The sequence below is a fragment of the Lolium perenne genome, chromosome 5 (assembly GCF_019359855.2).
Source record: "Lolium perenne isolate Kyuss_39 chromosome 5, Kyuss_2.0, whole genome shotgun sequence".
Taxonomy (NCBI): Eukaryota; Viridiplantae; Streptophyta; class Magnoliopsida; order Poales; family Poaceae; genus Lolium; species Lolium perenne.
The window spans coordinates 263,060,080-263,083,059 of NC_067248.2; the positions used below are offsets into that span (position 1 = coordinate 263,060,080).

Genomic DNA, 22,980 nt, shown 5'->3' on the forward strand with positions numbered 1-22,980 from the left:
CATGCATGCAGATTTCAACGTTCATTCCCATCGGAATAAGTTTCAAAACATAAATGTTGTATTTGCATCCTGTGCAAAAGTAACAAGCAGCCAGGGTAATGAAAAGCAAAGTTCATAGAAATGTGGCCAAACTTCTTATTTTTCCATAGGTTGTATTTTTTGATTTATTTATGCAAATTTATATCGATTCAACAATCATGTACGTTACTATGTGTGTGAATTTGTTTTCTGAATTTAAGCACTAGGATAACTGGTGCCCAAGATCCAAAGAGATTAATCGCAAAAAAAAGATCCAAAGAGATTCGCTTCTGGGAGCCGTTGCATAATCAAGGACTCGGGGTCTCCGGGTACATGTGGAACATCCGCTTTGGCCGCCAGGTCCGATCGCTGGAGCGTGGACACTATGAGCCGTTTGGCCGCCAGCGCCAGGTTCCGGCAGTCCTGATTCTCCAGATCGGTCGTCGGAAGTTGTCCCTCTAGTATAAACAAGCCTCCGCAGGCACCACATCCTCCGGCAACGATGGCTTCCAGCTCCGGCTCCGACCCGCTGCTCGCTGGAGAAGACGAAGGCATGGCCGTGGCGGCGGTGGACCACCGCGGCCGGCCGGCCTCCCGTGCTTCCACCGGCCGCTGGAGGTCGGCACGCTTCATCATAGGCAAGTGCATGCATATACTATACCTACACCGCACGCAGCAGCTTCTGCTCCAGCCTCCATGGATCCGCGATAGTTCGATCCGGTTAATTGGGCGTGATGATCGAATGCAGCGGTGGAGATGGCGGAGCGGTTCTCCTTCTTCGGGGTGTCTTTCAACCTGATCACCTACCTGACGGGGCCGCTGGGCGAGGGGGTCGCCGAGGCCGCATCCGCCATCAACATCTGGAACGGCGTGGCGCAGCTGCTGCCGCTGCTCGGCGCCGCCGTCGCGGACTCATGGCTCGGCCGATACCGCACCATCCTGCTCGCCTCCGTGATCTACATCCTGGTCAGTAACTCTGGTCCTCCTTCTTGTTGCGTGGAGACAACTAGCCAAGTAGCCATTACGTTATTTTAACTCTGCTTGCTAGACTCCTACTTACTGTAATTTACTTCAGAATTGTCCGAGTTGTTGACAGTTCTCCCTGGAAATAAATCCTATACGACCTCAGCATGTACGACCCGGCCGGTAGACCACGTTCCCGTTTCTACACGTAGCAAAGCATATTCCAATCTGGTATTAGGGGCGCTGGTTATTTTCAGATGAAGGGTGTCAAATTTGGTCCACCGCCGGGTCGCACGAGGAGGGTCGTATAGAATTTATTTCCGTTCTCCCTCCGTTCATAATCAGATGGGGACTCTGGGTGTAGCGAAAGTCAGTTTGATTAGATACTTAAGTAAAAAAATATTAACATCTACAATTTAAAATCTATAGTATTCGGTATTAAATTTGTCAGTAGATATATTTTTATGTTATATACATTTCGTATTATGAATGTTGATATTTTTGACCATATTTTTATTAACTAAATTAAAACGTGAAGTAAATAAAAAGGAAGGGAGGAGTAGCATGTGCATGTTCTTTTTTTCTTTAGTTCTATTACGATGACAGTAGTACTAGAGTAAGAGGGTTGTTGAGGGTGCATGCACATGCATATGTACATCACACAAATAAATAACTCGCTGCACCACATGGACGATGAGAAGAGAGCCGAATATTCTTCCGTTTTGAATTCTTTTTCTCTATGGAGGTTTGCTGGCTTCATCGGTCAATAAATAAGTAGCGTGCCGTTTTGAAGCCCGAGCTATATGAAGCTCTTTATTTTTAAAGACTTAAAATTCGTATTTCAAAATTTTAAGAAATCTGAAACAAAATCCTAGAGGTAGGCAATGATGTACGCTATAATTGGCGCAAAAGCTCAATGAAAATTGATTTGTATTCTAGGCTACACGAAATTGATAAAATCGGACAAAAGTAGTAGTCTTGAAATATGTACTATTCACTATAAAATTTGTCAGAATTTGTCATTTTTGTGTAGCCTAGAATACAAAGTAGTTTGTATTGATATTTTACACAATACATCATTGGATATCTCTTGAATTTTGATTCGGATTAAAAAAAAATTAAATCTGAATTATGAGTGTTTGAAAATAAAGGGCCACGTGTAGCTCGGCCTCCATTGAAGTTTTCCTACACCCTATAACATTTTTTTTTGCATTAGATAAACTTTTTGAATTTTAATCCGCTTCATAAAAAAGGTATCATTTTTGAACTAAATTAGTTTCAGTCGTCTCGTCTTTGAGTTTACTTTCATATTGTATTGATTTGATACCATGTAAATTGTCAAATTTCAACAATATTAACCTAGAAAAAAAACTAGAAATACCCTTATTTGTGGATGGAGTGACTATCGAATTACCCGTTTAGCGCTGTGGAAGCTTCTATCAAACAGCTACAATGTTTGATCAACCATGCTAAAAGCCGACTAATGGAACTTGCAACTTTCAACGATCATTTAAGGATGTTTATTTCATTTGTTTATCTTTAGACTTGAGAATTTCTCACTAAATTGGCACTTCACACTTTGTTACAGGCTTTAGCAATGCTCGCTCTATCGACGTTGCTCTCCTCTAGGAGCGACAAGTGCGGGGATGCCAACACGCCCTGCCCGTCGCCCTCCACTCTACAGATGGCCGCCTTCTACACCTCCCTCTATATGGTGGGTCTCGCGCAGGGTGGGCACAAGCCCTGCGTCCAGGCCTTCGGTGCCGACCAGTTCGACCAGAGTGATCCCCGCGAGGCCGCCTCCCGGAGCTCCTTCTTCAACTGGTGGTACTTCAGCATAAGCGCTGGTACCGCCATCATGTTGGTGTTTCTCTCCTATGTACAAGACAACATCGGTTGGGGCCTCAGCTTTGGCATCCTATGTGCCATGATGGCCTTCTCCCTCGTTGTGTTCCTACTTGGAACCCACACATATCGGTACTATAGTGTCTTCGGTAGTAAGCAGTGTAGATTGGTCGCTACTGCATGTGAAGCTTTCACATCGTGGACAAGCAGCTGGCGGAAGCAAAAGTTGACCAATCCTCTTTTGGCAACATCGACGCTAGAATCCAGGTAATCCGAGTCTTCCCAAGGTTGGTGAAACAACGCGGATAATGCGACACCATTTTGATCTGCCTTTTTCCAACTCTCCAGGTCTCACACCGACGATGAAGAGCAGGAGGTGGTGATCACCCATGCGCACCTGCTCGAGGAAGCTAAGGTTGTTCTCCGGTTGTTGCAGTGGCCTTCTCACAGACATCCACATTCTTCACAAAGCAAGCGTCAACCCTAGACCGACGCGTTGGCCACCGGTTACAAGTTCCCCCGGCTGCAATGCAGAGCTTCATATGCATCACGGCAGTCGTCCTCCTGCCCTTGTACGACCGCGCCCTTGTGCCGCTAGCGCGCCGCTACACGGGACTTTCCTCCGGCATCACCATGTTGCAGCGCATCGGCACCGGGATGGTGCTCTCGCTCTTGTCGATGGTGGTTGCAGCGCTCGTCGAGACGCGACGGCTCCAGGTAGCGATGGATGCCGGTCTCGCGGACTTGCCTGATGCGCCTATCCCAATGAGTCTATGGTGGATGTTACCGCAGTACGTGTTGGTCGGCGCAGCAGAAGTGTTCACCATGGTCGGTCTACAGGAGTTCTTCTACGACCAAGTGTCCGACAAGCTGCGTAGCCTCGGGCTGGCTTTCTACCTCAGCATCTTCGGCATCGGCAACTTCATAAGCAGTGGCCTCATCTCCGGCATCGATAGGGCGACGACTGCGAGAGGGCAAAGCTGGATCTCCAATAATCTGAACCGCGGCCACCTCGACTACTTCTACTGGGTTATCGCCGCGCTTAGCGCCCTCGATCTCCTCATGTACGTCTTCTTTGCAGTAACCTTCAAGTACAAGACGAAGGCATCAGTAATTGTAACCAGAATTTATTGAACCGATGAAGTCCAAATTAGTGGAAAGGGGTAGGCAACATATTTTAACATTTTGGCTCACGTCTAGACTATGGATGTACATGAAAACCTTAGCCGTGAGATCACATCTATTTTTATATAAAATAATGCGTTGGAAGGTTTTGATCCCGATTGAGATCGTGTGCCTCTCATATCATATTAAACAGTCGGCACTTCTCCGTTTTGGCAAGCTAGATTAGCTTGCCACCGTAACGTTTTATGTTGAGAAACGAAAGCAGTATATAAAGATGCACTTGTTTCAGAAGCTTCCGATTGATTTTTGAAACCATGTACACAATCTTTATTATACTACATAGAAGATATAAGTTTTGAAGTTACGGTAGCACTCAGAAAAACCAGGAACAAAATCCGGCAGGTAATGAGTGCAAACAAATGTCACCCGCATTTAGTTAGACTACCCTTTGTGAAAATGACATATGTGCATGTGTTTCAAATCAAAGTCTTAATTAATTTATTTTTTTTTTTCGAAATGGGGTTGCCCCGTCCATTGCAGCAAAGTGACGCATATAGCTTTTTATTGCCTTATTTCAAAGTAAGTACTCGTATCTTAGTTTGAGCAGCTCATGTGTGCATAAAGTTGGACACTTGAATCAACAAGTGGAAAAAAAAGAAGAAGAAAATGAGTACAACGACACGACATGCCGTGATTCTATCATGCAGCCGCCAGCCACACCGGTTGAAGCATTCCGGAGCAAGCGTCTCCAAGCTGTCGCACGCACAATCCATATAGTCCGGTCGTCGAGAAGCCAACCTGACGGCATGCTCACATCCCCCAATGACACCGTCCGGTTCTCCTCGAACAGCTGCCACACGACGTCACCTGACACGTGGTGGCGCGGGTGCCCTTATTTCCGCCGTGAGACGAGCTGACGTCATGGTCGTGTGCTTCGACCTATGGAACGGCCACCCCTTGCCCATGTCTTCGCTGACCGGGAGGAAGCTTGGGGAGAGGTGGCAATGGCGTGAGCGCGCGCTGGACGTGGGGGGAATGGTCAGGGCTGCTCACTTTTAAAAGGACGTAGACGAGACCTCGTCTTCTTCAATGCCTGGCGCACCGCCTTCGCCAGCACTGGCACTCGGAAGATCACTGTTAGGCGGGCCATATCATTTGGCTGCCTCTCGAGCTGGGTGTGAGACACATATATTTAGATGAAGGGAGTACGGTTTTCCAAAAAAGTCTAAAATTTGATTTAGGATTGTTCAAATCGTACACTTGTTTGCGAACCAAAAGCCGCATCATTGCTTTGCCCCTCGTGCTGGGTCAACTAGTGGTAGACTGGTAGCCGCAAGGGTAGGTTTGCGCGCGCGGGGGAAAAGGCGGAAGAAGATGCGGGCGGGAGGCGGCACCAACCGCGGACTAGTGCGCGCGCGCGCGGCGGAGTCCCACCGTCACCATGCCACCACCACCACCAACCACCACGGTTGTTTGGACTCACCGCCCGCCGCTCCTCCTCCGCCCCCACTCCACCGGGACTCACACTCACTGGACCGTGGGAAACGAGGCCACCCCCTGATCACGGCGCCCCACCCGCGACAGCGACACCGGCGAATCACCTTCTTCCCCGCCGCGCCGGTCAGCCCACTCGCCCGCCCGCCCGGCTAATGCGGTCCGACGCGACGCCCGCTCGCTGTCCACGGCGCTGACAGAGAGAGAGAACGAGAGGGCCCTGGCTGACGCGGGGAGGCAGTTGGCGACCCGGGCCGGCCGGCGGAGTCCTCCCCTCCCCTCCTCCCGGTCTCCCCACCACCTTCCCCCTTTCTCTTCTCCCCCACGCGCCCAGCCGCGGATCCTCCTGGCCGCCATCCTTCTCCGCGGCTAAATCCCCCGCCCGCCGCTCCTCCCACCCGCCCCCGTTCTTCAGCCGCTGCTGCTGTCTACGCCTTGACTGCGCTCCCCGCCTCTCTTTGGCTGCTCCAGCCTCCGCTTGCTTCCAGACCTGCCCCCGTGACTGATCGCGGCTAGCTACGGGGTTATCACCGCCGCAGCTACCATAATTCTCTTCTCCCCGTCCGCTGGTTCCTCCCTTTCCGCCCGTCGATCCGGGGAATTTCCGTCTCGCTGAATCTTCCCTCTTTTCGCGCTCCCCGCCCCGTCCCAGCAAAGGAACCAAGAAAGCCCCGCCTTTCTACCCCCTCCTTCCCGTGATCTTTCTGCAAGGCCACTGGATCAGCAAAGCTTCCCGGTTCACCCAAATCTCTCTCCTTTCCTGCCCGAATCCAGCCAAACCTTCCCGGTCAATTAAGCTCCTCTCGGCCGGCGTAACCGGAGCAAGATCCCCGTCGTGATCTCGCCGAGGGAGTGAAGTCAGTGCGGCGGCACGGTCCCCGTCCTTCTTGTCCCCCTGCCTGCCTGCCTGCCCGAGCTGCAGCACCGATTTCACCTGCGGCCCCCATGGACGGCCTCCACGACGGGGCGGCGGCGCCGCCGCCGCCGCAGCAGAAGCGGGACGAGTGGAGCGAGGGCGGCATCTCGCGCCTGCTCGAGGCGTACGAGGCCAAGTGGCTGCTGCGCAACCGGGCCAAGCTCAAGTGGTCAGACTGGGTCGACATCGCCAACGACGTCTCCGCCCACTGCTCCTCAACCTCCTCCGAGGCCGCGGGGAAGCCCGGCGGCGGCAGCGCCAAGACGCCCAACCAGTGCAAGAACAAGGTCGAGTCCATGAAGAAGCGCTACCGGGCCGAGTCAGCCGCGGCCGCCCGCGCCGGCTCTGGCGCCGCCGGGACAGGGACAGCCAGCGCCTCGGCCACGTCGTGGCGCTTCTTCGGCCGCATGGACGGGCTGCTCAAAGGCCCCGCCGCCGCCACCAGTTGCTCCGGCCAGCTGCACACGGAGCCGACCACCAGCATCAGTGCAGTCCACGCAGCAAAAGCAGAGCCGGAGATCGACGCCCACGCCGAAGCAGACGTTGCCACCCTCCGGCAGCCACCGCCGCCTGACGCAGGTCTAGCGGCCGGCACTTTCTCCGACCTGCTAAATGCCGACGCAAATGGTTCGGCTTCTGCGGCGGAGAAGGTGGAGCAGGTCATCCAGAAACAGAGCAGCAGGGCCGCGGACAGCGACGGCGCGAACCTCAGCTCCCCGAGGAGCAAGGAGGAGGCGAATGGCGTTGGCGCCGATGAGGCATGTGACGACGACGCGCTGCCCTCCTCCAGGAAGAGGAAGGGCTCCGGCTCGGAGCTCGACGTCGCGCGGAGCATCGAGCTGCTGGCCAGCTCCTTCGTGAAGATCGAGCGGGCCAGGATGGAGATGTACAGGGAGACGGAGAGGATGCGCGCCGAGGCCGAGGTGAAGAAGGGCGAGATGGAGCTCAAGAGGACGGAGATCATGGCCAAGACGCAGCTGCAGATCGCCAGGCTCTTCGCCAAGAGGCTCAGGGAGTTCAGCGGCAATGGCAGGAATGGTGGCAGCTCCTCTGAAGTGGATGGCATTGCCAAGAAAGGCGAAAATGGTTAGTTGTGCCAACTTTAACTCACTTTCATAGTAAAATGGCTGGATGTAGTCGTGCAAAACCGACGTATTTATTGTCTTTAAGCTTGCATTGCTTGCATTCTGTATCTGTGAATTGCTATGTGTGGGAGTTCCTTCTTGATTGATATATTTATGGAGTTCCCAGATAGAAAAGGAAATTTCAACTTAGAGTTAGTCTTGTAATGTAACTATAAACAAGATCATCTCTGAGTTAATTTTTGTTTTTCTTATGAAGATGTACTTAAAGATGTTGTTTAATCTATATTGTGATGGAAATGTTAGGACACATAAGTTTAACAACTCCTTATTTAGTAAGATTATTTGAGCAAATTTTCTAAACTGAATTTTTTGAGGAATTGCTTAATTTTGGAGCCTTTCCTTGCTATCGAGACCTTCTCATTTTACAGTGTTCTTCTGCTATTTTGGCCGAAGGCTGTTCACATATTTATCTTCTTATGACTCCATTTAGGGTTAATTGTGTACAAAGGAAGAAAACTATATGGAAAAACTGAAGTCTTAGTCATGAAATAGCATCAACCTCTCTGCTAGAAGAACTAAATTGGGCGCATTTTGAGACTATACTAACTTAAATCAATGCAGACAGGATATTGTGATTTTTTTAAAGTTGTTTTTTGTAATGGAAGGGTCTGATTGTGTGACACAGTGTAAGCACAAAAGGCTTTCCTCCATTACAACATTGAATAGTAGAAATGTAGAATTGGGACATTGTTGTTATGTAGTATTCCCTCTGTTCCATAATATAGTACGTTTTGGTATTATGGAACAGAGCTAGTATATGCTAAAATACAATCTCCTCATTAGCTGGATTCAGTCTCTTGCTACTATATCCGATGAAGATCAACTATGGTAGTATTTGGGCAAATGTAAAACAACTCCTTGGATGCTGAATCTGCTCAACTTGTGTTATCACCAGAATTTGACCAAATCAGAGGTGGGCCACGATTGAGATAGACTTGAAGATATACATGAAAGGAAGAACAAGAATTGGCCTTATACACGAAGTTGGGCTGAATTGCCCATGTATCTGTAATTTAGTAGATCGCATCTTAGATTAAAAATTAGAGATTTACTCGTGCACGGTTAGGTGCACGTCCGAATTAGAAAGTCCGCTGGACTATAAATATGTATCTAGGGTTTATGGAATAAACAACAACACAACGTTCACCCCAAAACAAACCAATCTCGGCGCATCGCCAACTCCTTCGTCTCGAGGGTTTCAATCAGGTAAGCGACATGCTGCCTAGATCGCATCTTGCGATCTAGGCAGCACAAGCTCCACGTTGTTCATGCGTTGCCGCATCGAAGCGTCTTTGATGGCGGGCAACGTAGTTATCATAGATGTGTTAGGGTTAGCATAGTTCTCCGTATAACATGCTTACGTAGTGCAACCCTTGCATGTCTAGCCGCCCTCACACCTATCTCAGGTGTGGGGGCGGCACCCTGCTTGTTCATTATTTAGTAGATCTGATCCGTTACGATTGCTCCTTGCTCTGCAAGGATTAGTTTAATATGTGCAATAGTTAGGCCTTACAAAGGGGGGGAGGATCCAGCGGCACGTAGGGTGGCGCTCGCAAGTCCTAAACAGGATGTTCCGAGGATCAACGCCATGTTGGTTTTTTGGCCTTGTTTAGGATCGGCTTACGAGCACCGTGCGTGGCCGCGAGGCCCAACCTGGAGTAGGATGATCCGATTATGCGGTGAAAACCCTAAATCGTCGTAGATCTCATTAGCTTTATCTTGATCAAGCAGGATCACCAAGTATTCGTGCACCCCGTACGAATCATGGGTGGATCGGCTCTTTGAGCCGATTCACAGGATAACCTGAGAGCCGATCGAGGCTCTTATTTAATGTTTACGTGTATGCCATGCAGGAACTAAGCGAGGCATCCCCATCACCTTCCTGACCAGGTATAGGTCAGGTGGCACGCCCTTGCACTTCGCATCGCCGCGTGTGACCAGAAGAGCATTGCGGGCCGTCGCTCGGAGGGGTCTCAGCCAGCCGCAGCTCTAGGCTCTTCCCGGCTCTACCTGTGTTGACAGGCCGCTGCCCGCCGGTGGGTTTTGGCAGTCAACACATTCTGGCACGCTCGGTGGGACATCGAGCAAAGGAAAGCCGATGACGAAACATCGGCTGGTACGAACACGGTGCTCGTCCTCCCGACGGGGCCTAGTGCTCCAGCATTACATGAGGGATATTACGAAACCTTTATGGAGCGCTTCGATCCAGCGAGTCGGCCAAGATTATTCTCACTACACGGTCTGCTTGGTTTCAACGGTGATCTAACGACCGGCGGCCACGTCGGCTACACGAATCCCAACGGAGCCGAGGTACGAGTACGGCGCATTGACATAATATAAAGCCGATATCTGCAATCACCTGTCAGATTCGGCTCGGGGGAGGTGCATACGGTTATCAGACAGACGCATGGGCAAGAAAATGTTGGGAGCTGATGGAAAATCGGCCAGTAAAAAAAAAATTGTAGCAAGTACAGAAAGATCCAGTCCAATGAAACATCATTTGTCTCTAAAGGCCCTACTGAAGAAACACACCGAGGGCGAGAATGGCGTCGACACGAACGCGATCCGCCTCAGCAATCTCAGCCTTGTCGTCCTCGTCCTTACCCGTCACCAGCAGATTGCTCAGGGTACGGATTTCAGCCAGATCGGTCTTCAGACCGGCCGTGAGGCCTTTTGCTTCGTCTTGAGAACGGGCAACAAGGGCTTCCTTGTCCTGGATGAGCTGTTTGGTCACCCTTACCCTCTCTTCAAGATCCTCCAGCTCCTTGCGCAGTGGTCTCGAGTTCAAGACGAGTAGCAGAGGTATCCGTCTTGGCGTCCCGTAGCAGCCTTCTTCTCATTGAGCCGTCGACATTTTTCGGCAATATCGGCCCTCGGCGGAAGTTGGGAGTGGCGAAGAGCAATCCTTTGGCGAGCCGATTGCACCCTTGACTTAAAGACCGGCAGGTAACAGCGGGCCAGAGCTTCACTTGCAGGGTCATAGGGAGATGAAGCTGGATATCCTCGAGAATGCCTTTGGCTTCCGCGGAATCTTCAATCAAAGTCTCAGTTGGGGCAGAAAGCAAATCTTTGAGGCGCTGGAGTGGACCACGGACCGTACTAGGGATCGGCTCCCCACCTGCCTTGGAAGAAGTTGGTTCGATGGAGTCTGGATCGAACGAAAGCAAGCTCGAGAGATCATAACCCTGGCAGGGCAAACAAAGCGAGTTTAGCAGGCAATGGTGGAATTGATGGGGCCAAGAAAGAAAGACATACCTCTCCCAAGGAAGGGGGAACAGCCGATGCAGTGACGATCGGCTTTTCTGTGGACTGAGATGGGTTAACCATTTGGGCAGCCGTCACCGCCGGGGTGGCCAGGTCCAGAGTGGCGGACGGAATCTGTATCTCCTCAACGTCTCCGCTAGAAGTTTCTTCGGCCTGCAAGAGGAAATGATTAGCCGATCTATATGTAACGACGGGAAAAGCATTAAGTATGATCAAGAAGATGATTACATTTGAGACCTCCTGGCTTGATGAAGAGGGTCGTGGGTTCTTGCGAGCCCTTTTGACACAGCGCTTCTTTGTGCGTGACCCCGATCTGTTCGGGGCTTGGGGGGCAGGAGGTTCAGTGTTCAACTTTTCCTTAAGAGCCGGCGCCGGTGAAGCCGTCTGGCTTTGGGTGGTGGACCTCTCGGAATTGCCCGAGCTTGAGTCCCCTTGACTGGTTTCCTCAGCTCTGCTGGAGGTTCCTTCAGTGGAGGGCTGTAGGGAAGAACACGAGCGTATCATACACGAATGATTGAAAGCGGACAAGCGTCTGCAGGGTCGAGACCGACTTACACGCAAGCTTTCGTGAGCCGGAGCTTTACGCTTCAGGGTTTTTCTGGCAGCCACCTTCCTCACCGACGTCCTCGCCTGAGTCGAGGCTCGGGGGGCAACCGGTCCCGAAAATGCTTTACTCTTGGGAGCCGATTTCGGTGAAATCGGTGACCCTGCATTATGACTTTCTTCAGAGGTGGCGAGTTCTGGCAGAAGAGAACCACTGGTGCAGGGGGGAGGAATACGAAGGGGGAACCGTCAGCTTGAGTGGGAGCCGGACCATCTTGTTGCTGCCAGGAGAAAGAGTTAGGTCACAGATAATCACCATAAGGCGGATACAGGAAATGCTTGTGGTACCTGGTCTGCAGGGATGTCATACTCGGCGTCGAGCTCTCTCAGCAGCGGTCCTAGAGCCTTCCGGAAGACGTGGGTCTTCCACATAGACCACCAAGTTTCAAAACCATCGGTGGTGAAGGAGAAGCGGAGGTCGTGAGGAATTGGGATGGCCAAAGCATCAAAGAAGGTATAACACCTTTGGGCGGTGATGATGTCGTGCAGGTCGGCTCTACTTGCCGTCGGATGATGTAAGAAGAAGTGCGGAGGCACCGTCCGAGACCAAGGCTGTCGGGCTGCCACTACCGGTTGGTAGCACTCATAACCGGGCTTTGTTATCCGGTTTGAGGTACTCATGCCAACAGGGGAGGAAGCAAGGGCGAATCATGATGGAGTACAAATGCGTGTGCTTGGCGTCATCGGCAAGGTCACCCAATCGGAAAGAGACGGGGTTTTCAAAGTTTGCCGATTCAAGATAAGGATCAAACAGGGGGTTGTCCAGACCTTGGAAGAAAATCTTGAACCACCCTGCTGCTTCCTTGGGGATCAGCCTGCTGCCCGGGAGACCATATAGGGCTTGGCCGTAGCTGGTGCATCGGATTTCCTTTCCATTTACATCCGGAAAGGTGCAGGTGGTCAGTGGTGGGAAGTCTGGTATTTGGTTTTGGAAGTATAGTTGTGCCCACAGCTGAATGAACCACCAGGGGCCGCCAGTTTTGACTGTCTTTCGATGGAACAATTTGACAGACATCAGTTGGAGGGATCGATAAATCTCTCCAAGGAATAGTTTGCCTAGGCCGAGTTGGGTGCCTTTAGCAAGTTCATAAGCCAGGGAGAGGTAATTCTTGGTAGGAGCAAGTGATGGGCCACAGAATATGAAGTGCTCCAGCCAGAAATTCAGAAAGGCTGTGTGCTCCCTCTCTGTCACGGGGCCTTTGTTCTTCATGTAACGATTGAGGTAGGCACCCCAAATTGGTACACTCTTTTTGGAGGAGAGGGTGAAAGGGACTTTTGGCGGTTTGAATGCGAAGGAAATTTGGGGGATGCAATGTCCAGCCCCGTGATCATGGCCACATCCAGTAAGGTTGGTGTCATAGGGCCATGACCAAACATAAAGCAGTTCAGTGCATCAGACCAGAAGTAGCCGATGGTTTTCAAGATGTTCTCGTTCTTCTCAAGAGGAGATAATGATAGTGACAGGGCATCGGCTATCCCTATGGTTTCCCAAGTGGCATAGTGGGATTTTGATACTCTATTGTACCATGCCACCCAACCTTCAGGAGGGTTAGGCCAGGCTCGTAGGCAGTCGGCCCAGGAAGTTAGATCTAGGTTTTGGCTCACAAAGGGGATTCTGTTAGCTTCGCACGAAATTAACAGGGCAGGACTCTCAGAAGAACGAGGACCAAGGCACATCGGATTTGCGAGAGAAGGGTGTGGCAGAAGGATATCTGAAGCCTAAATTAGTAGCGGAGCGAAACATTAATTCAGGAGTTTGCCATTAATCTCATGTCAAGTCGAACAGCGAGAGGGGGTTGAAGATTACCTTCAGTCCGGAAGCTGTGGTATCGGTGTTGGATGATTCCGCCATGGGATGCGTTGAAGGAGCCGGGGGCGGCGTGGCCGAGATCTGTGTAAATGGTTGTGGGTTGGAGCTACTCAGGCGGCGATTTGGGGATCTGAGTTCGCCTTTTCAGATGGAGGTCGCAGGTTACCGTTTGGAAGGGCGGCTAGGTCGACTTTCCTCGTATTTTTATAATAGAGACCGATGCAATGCCATCGGCTCTCTTTGGAGACTGCGTGACTTTGACCATCGGCAAACCAATTGATTGAAGAATACTTCTTCATTGACAGAGGAGGGTTTGTTGCAATGAAGAGCCGATGGTTCAAAGAGGAACAGAAGAAGAGCCGATTGCTCGCATCTTGCTGGTGCTATGTCACTAGTCCTCGCTGCCTTCGTCGTCAGCATCGTAGCTGTCACCAGATCAAGTTTCGGAGAATGCCTCATCACCGCTGCTCTAGCCCGTGACTGGAGTTTTCTTCCTCTGCGTCATCGTCATCGTCCTCACTAAAGTCCCGCTCGGACTCCAACATTGGCTCATTTGGGGGAATAGATTGGAAAGAAAGGTCGGTGGCCAGATCAGAGGATGAAGAGGGTTGATCAATTAGCACGGTTGAATAATGGGAAGCTTGGAGGAAATTTAACACCATTACAGTTTCCAAGGAAGTGATGCAGAGCTATCGAGTTTTCCAGAAGAGCTGACAAAGCATAATGATGACGGATGCTGCGACGACTCTGCTATATCATGACATGACCCGACGAAGGAAAGCGTGATGATTTTGGAAATGTTATTTCCAAAACCAGGGGGGCATGTGTTATCACCAGAATTTGACCAAATCAGAGGTGGGCCACGATTGAGATAGACTTGAAGATATACATGAAAGGAAGAACAAGAATTGGCCTTATACACGAAGTTGGGCTGAATTGCCCATGTATCTGTAATTTAGTAGATCGCATCTTAGATTAAAAATTAGAGATTTACTCGTGCACGGTTAGGTGCACGTCCGAATTAGAAAGTCCGCTGGACTATAAATATGTATCTAGGGTTTATGGAATAAACAACAACACAACGTTCACCCCAAAACAAACCAATCTCGGCGCATCGCTAACTCCTTCGTCTCGAGGGTTTCAATCAGGTAAGCGACATGCTGCCTAGATCGCATCTTGCGATCTAGGCAGCACAAGCTCCACGTTGTTCATGCGTTGCCCGTACTGAAGCGTCTTTGATGGCGGGCAACGTAGTTATCATAGATGTGTTAGGGTTAGCATAGTTCTCCGTATAACATGCTTACGTAGTGCAACCCTTGCATGTCTAGCCGCCCTCACACCTATCTCAGGTGTGGGGGCGGCACCCTGCTTGTTCATTATTTAGTAGATCTGATCCGTTACGATTGCTCCTTGCTCTGCAAGGATTAGTTTAATATGTGCAATAGTTAGGCCTTACAAAGGGGGGGAGGATCCAGCGGCACGTAGGGTGGCGCTCGCAAGTCCTAAACAGGATGTTCCGAGGATCAACGCCATGTTGGTTTTTTGGCCTTGTTTAGGATCGGCTTACGAGCACCGTGCGTGGCCGCGAGGCCCAACCTGGAGTAGGATGATCCGATTATGCGGTGAAAACCCTAAATCGTCGTAGATCTCATTAGCTTTATCTTGATCAAGCAGGATCACCAAGTATTCGTGCACCCCGTACGAATCATGGGTGGATCGGCTCTTTGAGCCGATTCACAGGATAACCTGAGAGCCGATCGAGGCTCTTATTTAATGTTTACGTGTATGCCATGCAGGAACTAAGCGAGGCATCCCCATCACCTTCCTGACCAGGTATAGGTCAGGTGGCACGCCCTTGCACTTCGCATCGCCGCGTGTGACCAGAAGAGCATTGCGGGCCGTCGCTCGGAGGGGTCTCAGCCAGCCGCAGCTCTAGGCTCTTCCCGGCTCTACCTGTGTTGACAGGCCGCTGCCCGCCGGTGGGTTTTGGCAGTCAACAACTTGATAGCACAGATACATAATTGGCCGCACCAACAATGTACCACCTATCACCTGGGCATGGGTAGGCATAGTCCTTGTCCTCCTGATTTTTAGAGGATTCATGCCTAAATTTTCAAACTGATCCAAGTGATTCATCATCGTGAAACACTTTCTAGGGTTATGGGGGCAGAGTGTGAACTGCCATCACTTTATCAACATACATTTTTAAGTTTTAGGTCTGCTTATTTAGTCCCACGACATGCATTAATTGTTAATCTGATGTTGTATGCTGCTAAGTTTGAACTCTCTTCTCACTTTTATGCTTATGCATTCAGGTTCGGGGTGATTGGCCAATCAAAGCAGACCTGATTTTCCTCTTGAAAGCAGATCAACCGTCAGCTCTCCTGGGCGTCGCACGGCTGGCTTTCAGACAAAAGGCCTTCTCGGGCCAAGAAAAAAATGTAATTTGTCCGATTGATTCATCTTCACCATTAGTGAAGACATAGTTAGCTGTCAAACCAAATCGCGAAGCGAGGAAAACAATCAGGAGTGGTAGTGTTGCTAGTGTTCAGGATCTGTTGACAAGCTTTTGCTGACAATCATCACCCGTAAGATGGTGCAGTTCTCTGTGGATGCTGGTAGGATGGGCCATGCTGGAGAGATTTGTGCTGTTGACTGCTGAGTGTTGTGAGCATGATGATTCTTCCATGTACTCTATGCTGACTGCCACATTTTCTCGTGCACTGCATAAGGCTTCAGAGCCTCATTTTCTTTTTGTTTTCGAATTGTTCAGGAACATTCGCATGCGAGCCAAGTAAAAAATAAAAAAAAGGTTTCGGATAGCCAAGCGCGTGTGTCACGCGCTGGTGTCGTCAAACCGTGGCGGTCGGTTTGACCAACGTTCGGCAATCAATGATTTTGTAGTAATCGCTAGATGTGCGTACCGCACATGTCACCGCCACCTCCCGAGTTTGGTCAGGCTCGAGTGTTGCGTGTGCCTCCATTCGGGCACGTCGATTGATCGGCCTGCCATTCTTATGTGGCGCGTCCCATTTCCTTGGCTCCCCGATGTGGGACTAAACTTGAGGCCATTCGCGTGCCACTGCCATTCGTCCGTCGGGTCCGAGCCTAGTGTTTGCTACCCGGTCGGTTGGTTCCCGAATGGAACGGGCAGCTTGCGTTCCCATCAGACTGCCAGACTAGCTTCAGAATTCCTATACCGTGGCGTGGGCCGTGCACATGGATGCATGCACAAAAAAAGATGATTGAAAATCACTCGAATTTTGAAACTCTCACGTTTGATTCCAAGTTCGGAAATCTTAGTAAACACAGCCAGATCAAAGTCAAACAGCAGTACATACATATTATAACTAGCATTTTATTGTGCCGTTAAAGAGGTTATATACGTACCTCCGTTTGTATAACACAATTTCAGTGTGTAGGTACATCTGTATTTTAGTAAAAGTTGCTTCACTTATTTTAGAACAGAGATAATAGCTTGGTCCCATACAGAGTGGGTAGGAATTCCAGAAAGAGGTCTGTCCAAATGGATTGTAAGATTACCGCATTTTTTCCACTGAAAATGAGAGATCAAATAATATGTTTTGCTCTATTTTTTCCATCCACTTTATTTGAATCAGCTGGTCGACGATGCTACAAAAGGAATATTTGCTATTCCTATTCTTGTCATCTGCTTTCTTTGCAAACCGAAAGGCCTGGATGATGATTATTTGTACTGCTATTGATGATTATTAATAGATCGGTGGAATTTTCGCAAAAAAAACTATGGCATGCACCTAATAGTCGTATAAAACAAGCATATCGTGAATGTAAGCCCAACTCTATCTCATGATTTACTACAAGCCCAAATTCAAAAGAAAAAAACATAGACAAAGATCTACTAATACCTCCGTTCTATAATTTTTTTTTTGTCATGGTTTTACTTGAAATTTGAACTAAAACTACAATAAAAATTATCGAACGGAGGGATTATATGTATATATTCCGGTGTCATCAAATTTTGTAGGACTGAGCATGCATGACATAAAATTCAATATTCTTCATATTCGTGCATTTTCAAAATCCTGAAAACGAAATTGTAGGGACGTGACCGACACCTTTTTCAGAAAACAATTTCCTAACATTTCCGTGCTGCCAAAAGCCTAGGAATTATTTTGCCTCGCAAATTTCTACTTTCGGGTACTACTTTTTTCCAATGAAGTATACGGATCTGAACACTCGTTGGCCGATTCGTGCAAAATTAGCTGAATTTTGTTCAAAGCAAGAACATGATATGCTCGTGTTCGTGTACAACTTCGCTGTGTGGCCCAAGCCCAAGCTTTTTAAGCTGTAGAACGAACAGGCAGTCCACCCGGTCCACCCTTTCTTTCTCAAGAAAAAAAGAACTGCAGAAAGGCAGCAACTTTTTTTCCGGCCCCGTTCCATTCCAGTACTTTTTTTTTTTTTTTTTTTTTTTTTTTGCACACCCATTCCAGTACTCGGAATCGCCAAACCGCGCAAGCACTGGGTCCTCCCATGGTGCTGATCTGCTGCCGGAAGCTTCCTCGCGCCCTCCCCCCGCTCCCCTGACCGACCGACCCGCGCGAGATTCGGCGGAGTCGTCGGGGGCAGCCGGCCGGCCGGCGGCCGCCATGTTGGGGTCCAGGGTCCAGGATGAGGTGGAGATGCAGCGGCGGACCACCAACAGGTGCGTGCGCGCGCTCAGCTTTTCGGTTCAGTTTCGCCCCCGATTCGACGCTGTCCGTGCCGCGCTGCCGCCGCGGGATTTGCCTGCTGCTGGAATCGAGGGTTAGAGCCGCCCAGTAGTTGCTTGCTTCGGTTGACCGGGGTTGACTTTTCGGGCGCTGGGGGCGGAGACGGGTCCGGCTTGGCTCGAGCTTAGGGAAGACGATGGTGGCTTCTCTGCCGAATTGGAGGATTGGAGAAGCTCAACCGAGAGTCTAATTTGAGGTACCGATTTGGGTTTGCTGTGATGGAGACTCAAGGGAGGGTTTGCTAGCTAGAAAGATCACCAGCCCACCAAATCCAGAAGATGGAAAGATCGCTCGATGATGGTTTCCTTTGTTTGGTGAAAACATTAGACGCCGATGATAGTTTTGTTGGTAGCTCATTTTCCCTCGCTAGTTCGAGCTATTTTGGTGCATATACAAGGATTTAGGGTGAAATAGAATGTTTCTTTCTCTCGAAGCTTCTTCGCCTTTTTCAAGTGTCAATGCGTAGCGGTATGTAGTAGGAGAGTTCAGGCGAGAGTAGCTTATATATGTTATCTATTCTTACTATTGGAAGCACCTGAGAAATACGTCAAACGTGCTTCGTTGAATGTTTTGAAATATTCCAGTTTTCATCTCTAAGTAATTTTTGTTTTGTTTTTGAAAAGGAGGTTGAGACCTCTGGAAACTTTCTAAGTCATTGTTCTATCTGTAGAATCTTTCCTGATGAGAGACAAGACCAACCTAAGCTGCCGTTTCAAGCTGTGCGGGTCGACAGGTTCGCAGCAAACAAGATAGATGCAAAGAACCTCGAGAAGCTTAAGCTGTTGAATGAAGGCCACAAGCCATGGGAGTATGGCGCGGATCCCGGAAGCAGGATGATACTGAACTGGAACAGGGTGTACCTGGTGGCCTGCTTGTTCGCGCTTTTCGTTGATCCTTTCTTCTACTACCTGCCGTTTGTCAGACAACAAGGACAAACTTCATGTATTGCCAAGGACCGGAGATTGATCTCAACTATCACAGCTCTGCGTTCGCTTGCCGACTTGTTTTACTTGCTGAACATTGTGGTCAAGTTCCATACTGCGTATGTGGACCCCAAGTCCAGAGTCCTTGGGAAGGGAGAGCTTATTGTGGATCTGAAGAAGATCCAGCGGCGATATATCAGAACATACTTTCTTGTTGACTTGTTTGCAGCTGTGCCACTTCCACAGGTAAATGCAGCTTGAATACACGGTTGTTGCACTCTTTGTTGCATTATCGTGGCAATTGCTTACTTACGTTTTTGTTGTTGCCATTTCTGGTACTTGTGTTAGCTTCAGTAGTAGATGTTCACTTGTCCAGTTTCAGTTTCGTATCCATGTACTTTTGTACTTAAATTGATTCATTAGCATCTCCATGACAAAGATCAGTTAGGTGCTTTTGGTGCGTGGTGAGCCTTTGGGCGAGCCTGGATTATTTCCCTTTGAATCCGGTTTCCAAAGGAAGAGTGTGCCTCTTGCCTGAATTTTTTTTTATAGTAACTGCATGATTTTTTCCAGCAGATTGTGACTTTTAAAAGGTGAGCCGAAATAGTGTCCAACTAGGAATGGCCAAAAGATATTCCAGATATTTTTTCCTTGTTATATATGCATCTGTTAATTGCCACTTATATATATTAAGTAAACATTCGAAATTAATTAAGTTCATCTTGTTTCAACCAAAGTTTGTGCAAAATATTTTCGGCGACCAGTTATCTCAACTATTGAATACCCATTACTCGAATTTTAGGGTAAAGAATCTACAGTGATAACGTGAATCTTCTGGTGCACGTTTTGCAGGTTACCGTGGGGTTAGTCATGCCTGGGATAAAAAACCCAGATTATAACATCCGAAACACTACATTTGCTCTTATTATTATGATTCAGTATGTCTTAAGAATGGGTCTCATTGTACCATTGAGCAATCGAATTATCAAAGCTGCTGGAGTAGTTACAAAGTCAGCTTGGGGAGGAGCAGCATACAATCTTCTGCTCTACATGCTTGCAAGCCATGTATGGTCTCTTGCCTTCGACTTCATGTTCAAAATTCCTAGTCAAGCTTATTTGAAAAAAGTTATAGGAAAGTTTTGCGGCTCTTCTTCATTGTAAGATTTGTACACAATTTTATATACAATCAAGAAGTACTCTGTGCTAAATATTGAATAATTTTTTTTAATTAGTTTTCAATATTGCATCTGGAATTGGAGTAGGAGAAAAAAGTGCATGTCTGTCTATGTATTATCCTGTAATGCAGTATTCATTAATAAATCTGCAGAAAGAAATATTATATTATTTCAGGTAGACATGTAGGCGACTCAAAGTAGAAGTTTATCTCTATCACCTTGCATGTCATTGCTCACATTGTTGAATTTTTAAAAATATATGGCTCTGTGTATCACTTGATTCAGAGGCCAGGGGTTCATCCTCCTTTTTGAAAAATCTAGCTGTTACTTACAACCTATGTGTAGCACTGCAGATTACTGGAGCAGTATACTATCTTCTCTCTGTTGAACGGCAGATTACATGTTGGAATCAGCAGTGCCTCAATGAGACGAACATATCTTGCGACCTTAACTTTATAAACTGCGAAAAGGCTGGTTCTATTGGATATCTTGATTGGCAAAGTAAAACACAAGTATTTAACTACTGTGATGCCAACCTTAATCCTCCAAATTTTGTCTACGGAATGTTCTCAGATGCATTGACTAAGGGTGCTGTCTCAACTTCATTCCGTGAGAAGTACTTCTATTGTCTGTGGTGGGGCTTGTTGCAACTTAGGTATGATCCATCATTATATTCTGTTACTTCGGAGTTCTTTCCTTGTGTATGCATTTGTTTCTGTTCGTTGAATACAATTAATCAGGCTAAGTTAATTGATGTTGTTGTCACCTTTTCAGTTCAAGTGGAAATCCTCTTAAAACAAGTGCATTCATTGTAGAGAATGTATTTGCCATTGCAATCGGTGCTATCAGTCTCATTCTCTTTGCTCAGCTGATTGGCAAAATGCAGGTAAAATTACATTGAGGAATGGCTATTATGCTCGTATTACTTAGTTACCTTGAGGACCGGCTAGGCATGACACACTTACTATGCTGTTTGATATATTGCTTGTAGACCTTTTTGATTTTTTTTTAGTTCAGCAAGTTTGTTACACAATAAGTTTTGTCATGCGGAGTAAGTCTTAATTACTGTCAGTGCTATAAGTTGTGCAGTGCTTTCATGGATTGCATCGTTTTAAATAACGGATGCATCAGGTGTGTGATCTATGGAGGGGCATTTCATGGTTTTAATTGATTAAAAGAACATAAACTACTTCTCTATGTGCAGTAAGCCATTTCCATTTTGACAGCTGCTTAATTCTCTTCTCTATCTTGTAGACATACTTGCAGTCTGTAAGCAAAAGGCTTGAAGAGTGGAGATTGAGGCAAAGGGACATGGAGGAGTGGATGAGGCATCACCAACTCCCACCCTATCTTCAAGAACGTGTCCAGCGGTTTGTTCAAGTTAAATGGCTTGCAACACGAGGCGTGGAAGAAGAATCGATTTTGCAATCTTTGCCTGCTGATATACGCCGGGATGTACAGCGCCATCTTTGCTTGGATCTTGTTCGACGTGTAAGTTGTTATATCCTAATCCAATAGCTTAACTAGTAAACTATTTTAGGTTCTCAAAGGTCTTGACAGAATACTTTTTACTGGGCTCTATCTTTTGATGGCCAAGCCAATATTCTCGTGTGACCCTATTTCCTGCAACCGCTAGTTCGAATTCTGTCTCCATTCTTTAGCAGGTTTCTGATTATTACTGTATAAAATGCAGGTCCCCTTTTTCGCTGAGATGGACGACCAACTTCTTGATGCCATCTGCGAGCGGCTTGTGTCATTCCTGTGCCCGGAGGGCACATACATTTCTCGCGAGGGCGATCCCGTGAACGAGATGCTTTTCATCATCCGTGGCAAGCTGGAGAGCTCCACTACCAACGGAGGCCGGAGCAACTTCTTCAACTCTATCCTCCTAGAACCCGGTCATTTCGCTGGTGAGGAGCTGCTCACCTGGGCCCTGCTTCCCAAGACCAACGTCCACTTCCCACTCTCCACGAGGACCGTGCGGAGCCTCACGGAGGTGGAAGCCTTCGCCCTGCGAGCCGAGGACCTCAAATTCGTAGCGAACCAGTTCCGGAGGCTGCACAGTAAGAAGCTGCAGCACACGTTCCGGTTCTACTCGCACCACTGGAGGACATGGGCCGCCTGCTTCATCCAGGCGGCATGGCGGCAGCACCAGCGAAGGAAGCTGTCCGAGAGCCTGAGCCGGCGGGAGTCATACTCATGGTGGTCAGAAGAACACCCTGTTGCTGATAAGCCTAAACAGGAGGGCACCTCGGGCGGCGGCGCAAGAACTGCCGCGGAGGGCGCCGCCCAGATGCACAAGTTTGGCTCCGCTTCCAGAAGGTTCCGCAACGACGACAGCGTCATCCGCAGGCTGCAGAAGCCTGATGAGCCTGATTTCTCCGCGGACCATTTCGACTGAAGCTGATTTTTTGCCAGTGATAATGTATATCTTGGTACCACTACCGTTTTCTCTCTGTGCATTGTGTGTTGTTCTGAACATCAGCTATATTGTAAATTTAGTACGTACATCAGAAATCTAGGAGTTGTCAGCGTCATAGATCGCACCTTACTAATGTATAAAATACGTATCCTTTTGTGTATATCACATTTTCATCATGTTAAGTTTGAGATTTTCTGAAGCCATGCTTCAGGAATCAGGATCCTTTTTGAGTGAGAATATTGTAAAATCAACTTTAAAACTGAAGTTTGAAATTGCGTTCTCGCCGGAGCTGTAGCTATGGTAGCTATTGCAGAAACTATTTCTATTAGTCTCTCTATAATGTGCTTTGTATTGTTCCATATATCATTTATTGTAAATCCATTACATGAGAAATCTATGGGAGTTGTCAGTATCAAAGGTCGCAGCACACTAATGTATAAATATACTTTTTTTTTTCTCGTGTGTATGCCACGACTGTCATCATGTTATTAGGGTCTTGGGATTCTACTTCTGGACCCATTTT

At 48.3% G+C, this 22,980-nt stretch overlaps 2 protein-coding genes and 1 pseudogene across 4 annotated transcripts; all 3 read left to right on the forward strand.

The window, feature by feature from the left end:
* Positions 1-378: 378 nt before the first annotated feature.
* LOC127298405 (protein NRT1/ PTR FAMILY 5.10-like) lies at positions 379-3,960 on the forward strand (annotated as a pseudogene).
* A 1,380-nt stretch (positions 3,961-5,340) lies between these two features.
* On the forward strand, positions 5,341-15,938 carry LOC127302932 (uncharacterized). Of its 3 annotated transcripts, none has more exons than XM_071820507.1 (2): positions 5,341-7,447; positions 9,360-9,836. In XM_071820507.1, the coding sequence occupies exons 1-2, from the start codon at positions 6,391-6,393 to the stop codon at positions 9,497-9,499; spliced, it is 1,197 nt and encodes a 398-aa protein (XP_071676608.1). In that variant the 5' UTR covers positions 5,341-6,390; the 3' UTR covers positions 9,500-9,836. The 3 variants fall into 3 exon arrangements, with proteins under 3 accessions (XP_071676608.1, XP_051189629.1, XP_051189630.1); XM_051333669.2 differs by lacking the exon at positions 9,360-9,836 and adding an exon at positions 8,402-8,663 and having other exon boundaries at positions 5,343-7,447; XM_051333670.2 differs by lacking the exon at positions 9,360-9,836 and adding an exon at positions 15,499-15,938 and having other exon boundaries at positions 5,344-7,447.
* Positions 15,939-17,527: 1,589 nt separating this feature from the next.
* LOC127302931 (probable cyclic nucleotide-gated ion channel 14) lies at positions 17,528-22,721 on the forward strand. Its single transcript, XM_051333667.2, has 8 exons — positions 17,528-17,604; positions 17,650-17,870; positions 18,608-19,106; positions 19,713-19,925; positions 20,389-20,690; positions 20,810-20,921; positions 21,290-21,526; positions 21,729-22,721. Exons 2-8 carry the CDS (start codon positions 17,815-17,817, stop codon positions 22,434-22,436), a joined length of 2,127 nt encoding a protein of 708 aa, XP_051189627.1. The 5' UTR covers positions 17,528-17,604; positions 17,650-17,814; the 3' UTR covers positions 22,437-22,721.
* Positions 22,722-22,980: the final 259 nt, after the last annotated feature.